We start from the raw sequence: 10,768 nt of genomic DNA on the forward strand, positions 1-10,768 counted from the left end.
AGAACTTTGACAAATTTTTGAAATTATCTCATTTATTTATAGTGTATAAGATGCGGATTCTACGCTGCAAAACGCACCTCGTAGTGCAGTCTGTTGCGCAAAAATTATGGTCACGTATTCTTTTTCAACTTCAGTATACAAGAACGTAACAAACAAAATTCAAACAAAATTTCGCGACCATTTAACGCATGCGCATTGGGTTCGAAACTTTATTAAATTAAAATCTGATGAATAACAGACTCTGAATCATGTTTTTCGATCGAATAAACGAAATTATTAAGTCAATTGAACTGTCAGTAATTTAAAGATAACTTCAGTTCAAGGAAATGGAAATTTTATTTGAAAATAATACATTGCTCAACGGTAAAACAAAGCATACTGATTGTGAGTGAAGTTCTGATTAAATTTTAGGAACTGATTCAAAAAATAGAGCAACGCACCTTCTAGCTTCTCTTACCGCGAGAATGTACGACGCTCAGTGACATCTAGCGGTTGGTCGTCATACCAATCGCAAATTATGTTGTGTACTAATATATCAGTGGAATGACAGAAGATCGACATTTTTCACTGTAATGGAGTCAAGATCTACAGATTTCCCACGATTTCACTGTTTTACACAACAGCAATTTAATAAATTCACACGCGCACATACAGAGCGTACGAAATCAGCTCTGAATACTTGTCGATTTCTAAACACTAAATCTTTTTACGTCTGCACAAATAGGTTTCAGTAGCGGAACAAGTTTTAAATTTGATGCAACTGCATCTTTATACGTTTCTCGTCGATCCCACGTCTCCCGATGTTCTGAACGCGTCTTTGATTTCTTTCGACCACTCATTTCTCTATTCGCAATTGCGCAAATTCAAGTTCGTAAACACTTTCTATGTTTGTAAACAATGCTCGGACGTTCACAAGAACAATAATATGCCGAAAAATTGGCATCGGGCATTGCGAATTTTAAATTACAACAACAATCGGCCAGTTTAAGAGCAACTGAAAAAATTGCAACAGAAACAACTTTTGAATTATCCTTTTATTTCTTATCTTTTATATTCACTCAATTTTAATACCACTATTTCCACAGTAACGATTTACGGTTGGCTCTGCCAGTGATTAAGATCCTCTGCATCCATCGGGGTTAATATTTTGTAACAGTTTGTTCAATCGTTGATCCATCTAATTTTGAGTTTAGTAATTTCTTTTCTTTTCTTCTTATCACCGATACCATGAAACGTTATTTATTTACTTAATTCTTTTCTAAACAGCTGGGCAAACTGAATTCGCGGTTGATTTGTAGTCGAGAACATGCGGCCTCGTTGATTGGATAGACTCCGACTCTGAGAGCAGCTTGGAGTTGGGCAAGAGTAACTTTGGATCGATTTATTTTTGGCCCCGTGACGAGCCGCTTCTATTTCCACAATCTGAAAATGATCTATCCGGAGAATAGAGCGTCCGAGTGGTTAGACAGATTATCGCGATCATGTGCAGGGCAATGTGGAGAATGGGAATCCGTGAACCATGCCCTTCGTTCTACAGGAAGGCAAGTGCAGCTCAGCAGTTTCTACCGCGTTTCAAATATGCTATTTTTATATTTAACGACCGTTATACGTGCGTGGCGACAATACAAATGCTTCAAGCTCCATTCATAGTTGATGTTAACCCAATCTCATCCCCCCCTTCGTCCATTAGCCACGGAGAAAAATTTCTTTTCATATTTTCTTCTTTTTTGATGTCGCTGGAGTGAAAGAAGAGTCTTTAAGTGTGACCATCCGATTGTGCGCACACTTACAGTACCCATACTTGAGTAAGCTTGGCGTGTGTAATATACTTGCAATCAACTTATGTACCCTACGAGGAGTATATATATCTTTGATAGTGTGTTTTACGAATCGTTATATACACAGGGTAGAATCAATAAGCTCATACGTAGAGCCGGTTGAGAACCTCTAAGACTCGACTGAATTGAGAACACCTGATACCGTGATATCAGTAATGGAGAATGTGCGACGCGCTAAAAGGTAATCCAGGATCCATTGCTGAGACTGATTTTTTCAAATGCCTTCAATATAGGTATAAGCCACAAAGTTGAGGACGAGAGAAGAGTTCTGTATCGGTCTACAAAAATCGTCTTGCCTGTTTGTTGTTCTGAATAATTTTTTAGTGACTGAATTAACGTGAAACAATAACTGATCAACTCCAACAGCTGAGTTGGTATTGAGAAGGAACTTAATATTATAACAAACAGTCCAATATAAAGGTAAAACTCTGCCTGGTAGTACTGACCATCAGAGAAGTTCGCTCGCGTTTTCTACATACGATGTTACGCAGAAAGTACCCGAAAATGGATTACGATGTACAGTAAAAAAAAGCTGTTGTTAATGTCTTTTCTCCGTCCAGAGCAAATCAAAACAGACGGCAAAGCGCCTAAGCGCAAGCAATTTGATACACGTAGAATTGAAGCTTCGACCAATCGAAAGTACATGAATTTGGAGTATAGACTTTTGATGCCAGGTATGAAATAAGTCAAAATGATTTATTTGTTGCGTACTTCTTATTTTGTAACGAGTAATCAAATTCATTCTGCACAATAAGTAGTTCGTGAATCCTATAAACTATGGCTGAAAACATTTAGAGGTTTGCAACTCCTGCGCCTAACACAGTACCTGACGATCCGCATAAGCGTTGACTGAATGTTATGAGTGAACCCGGTTTGAACACCACCTATTAGGACACCAGCATTATTGGACGGCAATATTTATTCGAGGCAGCCCGATTGGATACCAAGAATAGAAACGATTTCAAAAAATTCGGTTGCACACCAGAAATTGAACACCAGCGACTTTGAACGCAGCTCGATTAAACACCAAATACTGAATAAGCACCGACGGACGAAGAAATTAAATAAATTTCGAGCACTGGATTGAAACCAAATTTGTCAGATGTGGAAAAGTAATGCCACTCCACCTGGAATTACACATCCCACCTACTTCAATTTGACCGCGTACTGCCGTATAAATATACATACTGAATCATCTTCCGTTTGCCGTAATCGTTCTGGAAATGGGACTTCAGCATTACTTTTCCACACTTGACATATTTTGGTTTCAATCACGTGCTCGAATACTTATTTAATTTCTTAATCTGTCCAAGTTTATTTAATGTACGGTGTCCAATCGGGTTGTGTGCAAAATCGCTGGTGCAGAATCAAGTTTCTTGAAATCGTTTCAAATCTCGGTAACCAATCGGGCTGTATCAAATAAATCTTGGTGTCCAATCGGGCTGTGTCCTATAAATCTCTACGTCGAATGGCTCTGTGTCCAATTTATCTCATGTCTAGTACAGCTTGCGATCTTTTTGGTACCCAATAATCTTGATGTCTTACCAGGTAGTGTCGAAACGGGGCTTTCCGTTACCCATGATCCACCATCGTTACGAAATTTCAGACACAACAAACATACTTTCCCACATCTAACTTGCCAACTGCAACGGCATTGATATACAAACTTCCGAACTCCAGCTCAATCGGGTATCGATTTACCAATAGTGTTCAAGCTCTTGCACCAATAGCATGTTGTCATAAAAACTTTAACATATTGCAACACACATGTCTGAACGTATCATTCGCCGTAATATGGTACATTCCGGTTGATAAACGAGACGTAAACCGCCTAGTGAGCAGGCAACTGGACATACTTTCGTGTAATCATTTTACTCCTCCGTGGTACCGACAACCTGTGTTGAACATTTGACATTTACAGATAAGCTGCGCATGCGCGAAAGTCGTGCACATGTGCTGACCAGGACAAGATGAGAATTAACCTCATACTGATTAGATAACCTACCGTAACCTGCGTCCTACGCTGAGACCTGAGTCGAAGTGGATCGAATCTCAGCGTATTGGATGCACGGAGTAGATAAGAAGTGGATAAAATAAACGAGGTGCATTTGATAACTGGCTAGTCAATTGCTCCGTACACGAGATAAACAACGCTCGATTCGCGAGTAACCCACGAAGAAAGCATCATTTTCAGTTCGATACGACAGAGGGTTCGGTTAGTTTGTGCAAAAATGAATGTTAAACAACCACCCCACGTTCTATCCGTTCAAAGCCACGTTGTTTCGGGATACGTCGGTAACAAAAGTGCAACTTTTCCACTACAGGTATGTACGAATCTGCACTTTTTTAATTTCTCACATCAGTTTTTACGTCGCGTCAACAATTGTTCCAATGTCGTACCTTCACTGTAAAAGTTTCGCAAACTCTACGAAATATTCGATGGCACAATTTTCTGGTGCATCGTTAACTGATAGTTCTGAATGTCATCGACGCTATCTGTCTAATATTTACTCACCTGAAGTCGGTGCCACTAATGAAACACAGCTCATGACAGCTCCTCGTATGATTAATAAGCATCGGAGAAGAGAATCCTTAATAACTACCATGTAATTTGGAAAAAATTACCCCACTTTGTATCTTCGATCGAATCAACGTTATATACATATATTTTTTTCTTTGTTATCGCAGTGTATAACGACCTGACTCAAATTGAAGGAACGAAGGAAAATCAGGCAATTGTTAGGGGAATTGTCAAATAAAAATTCAAGTTGCATGAATCAATTTATGTGTAATGTACAATTGTCTTGAACTATACATATTTATGTCATTTTTCTGTTACAGTTACTGGGCTTTGAAGTTGATCCGATCAATTCTGTCCAGTTGACCAATCATACCGGATACAAATGTGTCAAGGGTCAAGTATTGGACTCAAACGATTTAGGTTTGTTAATGTCACGTACATTTCGAACGAATAATTTGTACTGTTCGAAGTTTATTTGTCGGCAAGTAAATGAGATTTTTTTAGTTTACATTAAAAAGATTATTTTTGAAAGACTAGCACTGTATAAAAACATTAAACTACCATAAAATTTCTGCCCAAATCATTAAGTCTAAGAATATGTGTATAATTATACATGTAGGAGTCTATAAGATTTACATACTTTGTATTCTCTGTGAATTTTTAATATATTTTCAATCAGTATCGAGCAACTTCCTAATTCAATCAACTTTCAGGTGAGTTGATGGTTGGCCTGAGAGAGAATGACCTAGACCATTACAGTCATTTGCTGACAGGCTATGCAGGCTCTGCATCTTTTCTAAAAACAATAGCAAAACTCGTAACAGATTTGAAAAAGAAGAACCCAAGCCTGATATACGGTGAGAAAAACTAAGAGAAGCACAGTTACTTCAATTATCTTTGAATAATTCCTAACACAACAATTCTTTTCTTATCATTGTCAACAGTTTGCGATCCTGTTATGGGCGACAATGGCAAAATGTATGTGCCTAACGAATTGCTGGAAATTTACAGGGACGACATTATTCCGCTTGCTGATATTGTCACGCCGAATCAGTTTGAATTAGAGTTAGTTGATGAGACTGTAAAAAGGCTCAGTTTTGATCTCACTTAATTCACCCATGTCCCAAGCCTCGCTGTCTTTTGCTGATCTATACCACAATAATTCTCTATTTCAGACTTTTGACAGGAAGAAAAGTTAATAACATAACGAATGTTCAAGAGGCGATAAAAGAATTGCACGCAAAGGGACCTCAAACTGTTGTCATTTCTTCTACAGAAATTGATAAGAATTTAACCACCGTTGCCAGCACACTGAAAGGTGACTAAACTTCTCCAAGGGCTTGATTATACTTATTGAAATAAAAGTGTTCGTTCAATTGGTACTTAATACTAATTGAAATTCTTTGCGATTCCAGATGGAGTCATGATAAAGCTGGAAATTCCACGACTACCGGCAGCTTTTACTGGGTCCGGTGATTTATTCGCTGCGCTTTTCCTGGCCCATTCTCATCTTCAAGGCAGTATCAAGCCAGCCTTAGAAAAGACAGTCAATACTTTGTACGAGGTGTTGAAGAAAACTCACGAATATTCCAAAGGTAGAGAATAATTTGCCATCAGTACTCAGGTGTCGACTATGAATTTTTTTACCTGATTCAACGTTCGATTATTACCGGGATTTTTATTCAGGTCCACACGAGGATTCAGCGCAATCTGCTAAGAAGATTGAACTGCGCTTGATCGAGAGTAAAAAAGTCATTGAAAATCCAGGTACCGAGTTAGTGGCTGAGATTTTATGAGCACCCGAAAATTGAATTAGGTAGAATTATGCAAGCCGTATTACAACTATGGTAAGCGCATCAACGTGTTTGGCATTACTTAATTTCCAGCTACTGTGAATATTTAAATCATGGTCGTTGCAAAGCGTTTTAACGAATTTCACGTCAAATTTTTCCGACTTCTACCCTCTCGAAACAATCCAAGATTTTCAAATCCAATATAATCGTCAATAATAATGTTGATAAAATCGTTGTGTTTGCGCATTGTAATCACCGCGTGTAGGTAGAACCGTAGTAGCCTTTAATGTTTATTATATCTTATCGTGACTGTTTGTCGCTCAAGTCATTATTAGGTGATTTCATTTGCCGTAGGAACGCACGTAATAAAGACTCACTAAAGATAGTAAAAATTGATGTTTAACAAAGAGAAAACGCTGAGTGAACAAACAGATAATTAATTCAGAGTTTATCAGGTTGAAAAAAAAATTAACAAACACGCTGCAGAGATTTACATCTTACGTATTTTATGGAGATAGTAGAACAAGGGTAGGGGTATTATCAGTAGTAGTAGCCTAAGTATTGGTGTTCTTTAAGGTCTTAGAAAAAAATTGTATTTCATTGTTATATACATACGCTATCGATCTGAACAATGACCAACGTACCAGTCTTCCATTCGCGAGAGATAAATCGCTTCTTTGCAACTAGCTACGGGGCACAAAAAAATTATTTTTTATTACTTAATGAAGTACATATTTGTGTGAGGGACAATACATTACAATTTCAGAAGCGTTTCAACTTTCTATAAGGGTCCATAATACCTTAATTAAAATATACATATCTATACATATGTGTATATATATATAGATATAGATTATAAATATATGTATATTCGGGCGGGTTTTTCCCAACTTTTTTCGAATGACGTCATTCGATTCTTGGTATAGGTTCTATTTATTATTGTTAGCAAATGACGTTGATATTGATATTTTTATCTTTATTTTTATTTTTTTTTTATTTCTTTATTTTATTTTTTGTCCAGATTATATATATTTATATTTCGTTAAGTTTTAACGACTGATAAATTTTACGGTGTAAAAATCCAATCGGAGGAGACAATGGATCTTTTAAAACAGTCCTTCACTCTATTCACAGGTAGAGTAATTCCCGGTGAGATGGTCCACGGTACAGTCCAATACGGTAAAGTACAAAAGAAACTATACTGTGAATCATATCTTGGCTATGGCCATTTCACCTTGAATTACCCTACCTAAAAGAAGAAAATAAAAATTGAAGAGATTATTTCACAGAACGCATTGTGATGGCAGAAATATAAAAGATGTAAAACACCGAATAACGATTGTTTATTCGCATTAACTTGCCGAAACCACTCAAAGTGTACACATTTTCCGTGTCTTTAAGAGAATATAGAATGTATAATATATCGTCTCCTAGGAGGAAGGTCACAAATAAATGGATGAAGTGAAAATTTATAGTATAATTCCAAAAGTGTTTGTCAATTTTCGGAAATAACGTACATAAATGACAAAATCGAAAGCCAAGGACAGGCAGCTATACGAATACTACTTATATCGTGCGATACGCGTCGTCCGACCTCTCATTCGGAAAACAAAAGTATGTACACGAAACGCTGAAAGGTCGGTCGAGAGTCTAAACGTGATCTGAGTGTAAAATTATGTTGAGAGCAACAGAAAGACAGAGAGAGAAGAGAGAGAAGTAAATGAATAAAATGATGAAAAAAGGCTTGTGCGCGGTATTACCGTTATATATATATATAAGTACGTATATGTGTATATATATATATATGTACATACCCACCTACCTATGTATCTACTGTATATATCTGTATTATACGCGCGGGGCTCTGTTTTTTCTTTCGAGTAACTGTGAATACTGTAAACCGCATATAGCACAACGCCGCGGTGCGTTTAAAGAGCAATAAACTTCAACCCCGTTCCTCTAATAATTTCTTAGTGACCGCGTGTTCCGGGAAATTCTCAAGGATATTCTAGTATGTCCCGTAAGTTGAGTTAATCGATCGGTTTTTTAATTTCTACGTTCGGGAAGTTTCCGCATAACCACGAAATATGCATTTCTGTCAATGTAATAAACACTTTCAAATTCGATTTTGTTTCAATTTTTTACAAATATTAATTTACAGGGGTCCTTATAGATCGAAATTATATCAAATTTATCTTGATCGAAATTCCCCTTCTTCGATTTTATTTTCTTATTTTTCGATAAGGAAACAATATTCGCAAATCCGTTTTTCGTACAATTTTTGGCGTTGGACCGAAAGAAGGTATGAACAGACCGATTATAAGTACGCAAGGAATTAATCGACAACGCTATAATTAGAAGACATTTTTCTTTATATTTCCAGTCATTCCAGATGTTTTACGGGTCCGAAACGATAAACTTGTTCTTTATCACGAAGATCATTGTTGTTATTGAAAATGCTTTTCCGATCATTAACCCTTTCAGTCATGCATTTTTCATCTGCACCGATTTCGATGAAAATTGATACTCGGGGATTTTTGGGGCCGCTGATTATGAATCCGGCATTAGATTTTCGAAATTCAAAATGGCGGATCCGATATGGTAAACGTCAAGTTTTATATCTTATATCTTTCTGCTCAATATTTTGGCCCGAATTTAGTCATTTGGGGGATTTTGGAACGGCTGATCACGAATCTGAAGTCATAACTTCATTATTTCTAAATCTAAGATGGCAAATGCCATCTTATCTTTCTTTGTCTATATTCGTGTCTCTCTCTTAACCCTACCCGGAACTAACGATGAGGACGAGGAGAGCATCTAGTTCCACTTTTTTGTTTGTTTTTTTTTGTGTTTTTTCTTTTATTTTTCGTGTTTTTTTTCTTTTTATTGTTTTTTTCTTCTACTTGTTTTTTTTTTCAATATCCCTATTATGACGCACGCACGCACATATACATATCAATGATAATGATAAGGAACCACGGATTTTAATTATCTCAAATTTCATCTCAAACTAACTGAAATTATTTATTTCTAATGTATATTTGAATGAATATTCCTGATAAAGTAAGATTTTACGTGATTGAAATTTTTATTGTCACATTGCCCAATTGGATCGACTATAGCGAATGCACCATTTTTAATTTTCAAAATCTGACCTCATATTCGTGATCAGCGACTCAAAAAACCCCTAGATACGTATTTTCAGAGGCCTTGGTTCAATACTAGAGCTCTGAGGTGATTTTTTAAAAGGTGGGACCGTAGCGGTCCCACTATGACTGAAAGGGTTAAGTAACGAAACGAGTGGTGTACGTTGTTAGTCATCGAATTCGAATACGATTTTAAGATTTAAAAACCGCTCCAATAATTTGATCCCCCACGAATTGTCAATAATTGGGCATTACTCATTGAACATGATGATTAAAATTTGTTTTTTTAATGAGTTTTGAGAATTTTATTTAATAGAATTCAGCACGTTTGACTACAGATGCACCATAATTATTGATTTAAATTTTCGTTTCATCGTTTATTGTTTCCCTCTTTTTTTTTTATACAAGAGAATAACGGCAACAGTACAGCTGAAGTACTTAGTTAGTAGAAGAACTCCGAGTAGTTCTGATTACCACAAATCTCTCTATCTAATAAAAAAGTTTCAAACAAATGAACGTAGAAAAAGATTATAATAACAATAGTAAAAAAAGATTATAATAACAATAGTAAAAAAAGATTATAATAACAATAGTATATGCATGAAGTTGGCGGTGGGGTGAGATACCGAAAACAAAACAAAAAGCATCTAGCAAACCCTTTGACAGCTGTCATCGGCTGTTTATGACAGTCTTTGACAAATATCTTTATAGGTATCTGTTTCTGACGCGCAAAAAATGAACATGCAAACGAAAATTATAACGATGATTCCCGACAGGAATTGTCTTTTTCGCGCGTTGGCGTATTGTGTATACGGCACTCAAGATCGACACGCAGAGGTGAGACTGAGTATCGTTTCAAATATAATGGATAATTGGTCTACATTTGCGGGTTTTATTACAGGTAATGAGTCAAACGGTGCTGTGATTAGGTGACCTGGTGATTACAAATCACATATGAATAAAAATGCAATATATGCAGCTGCGGAAATTTTTAAGATATGTTAAATCGAGTATCGCGAAGAACAAATTCATCCACACCGGATCGGATCACAAAATGGAACACAATTCTCGCTACTCTTCACCGGTGACGGAGAGAGTGGACACTTTGATGTCTTGCAGAACCAAAATAAAATTCAGATAGTGAGTAATAAGTATGAAAAGTAACAATCAAATAATAGTAAATCTAAATATATCACCAAACAGTCAAAAGGACAGCCAGGATTTACGATGACAATGGAGAAAGGAGGAGTTTCAAGCAGCAGACAAGGCGATGAAGATGGTGGATGGTCGGAAGTATCACAAAAAAAAGAGGAAAATAAAATTGTAAGTGCGAAGAACCAAATAAGCCATAGAATAATATCCACCAAATATTCGTATAACCAGGAAAGAGGACGACCAGGATCGATGTTGACCACAAGAGAAAGAGGTGTTTTGCGGAATGAACATCAACGCAAATATAGAGAAAAAAAT

The 10,768-nt window shown here is 36.6% G+C and overlaps 1 protein-coding gene across 1 annotated transcript; it reads left to right on the forward strand.

Annotated features, from left to right (window-relative positions):
* The first annotated feature begins 3,798 nt into the window (after positions 1-3,798).
* Pdxk (pyridoxal kinase) lies at positions 3,799-8,722 on the forward strand. The gene is made up of 7 exons (XM_046621219.1): positions 3,799-4,162; positions 4,680-4,779; positions 5,073-5,216; positions 5,304-5,424; positions 5,535-5,677; positions 5,775-5,954; positions 6,046-8,722. The coding sequence occupies exons 1-7, from the start codon at positions 4,070-4,072 to the stop codon at positions 6,153-6,155; spliced, it is 891 nt and encodes a 296-aa protein (XP_046477175.1). The 5' UTR covers positions 3,799-4,069; the 3' UTR covers positions 6,156-8,722.
* Positions 8,723-10,768: the final 2,046 nt, after the last annotated feature.

This window comes from Neodiprion pinetum, chromosome 4 (assembly GCF_021155775.2).
Source record: "Neodiprion pinetum isolate iyNeoPine1 chromosome 4, iyNeoPine1.2, whole genome shotgun sequence".
NCBI lineage: Eukaryota > Metazoa > Arthropoda > Insecta > Hymenoptera > Diprionidae > Neodiprion > Neodiprion pinetum.

Excerpts from the sequence above, each read along its gene's own strand:
- Pdxk (XM_046621219.1), top strand. The coding sequence starts at position 4,070 with ATGAATGTTAAACAACCACCCCACGTTCTATCCGTTCAAAGCCACGTT. Across the intron at positions 4,780-5,072 it reads ATTGGACTCAAACGATTTAG|GTGAGTTGATGGTTGGCCTG; the intron begins GTTTGTTAATGT and ends ATCAACTTTCAG. Across the intron at positions 5,955-6,045 it reads AACTCACGAATATTCCAAAG|GTCCACACGAGGATTCAGCG; the intron begins GTAGAGAATAAT and ends ATTTTTATTCAG.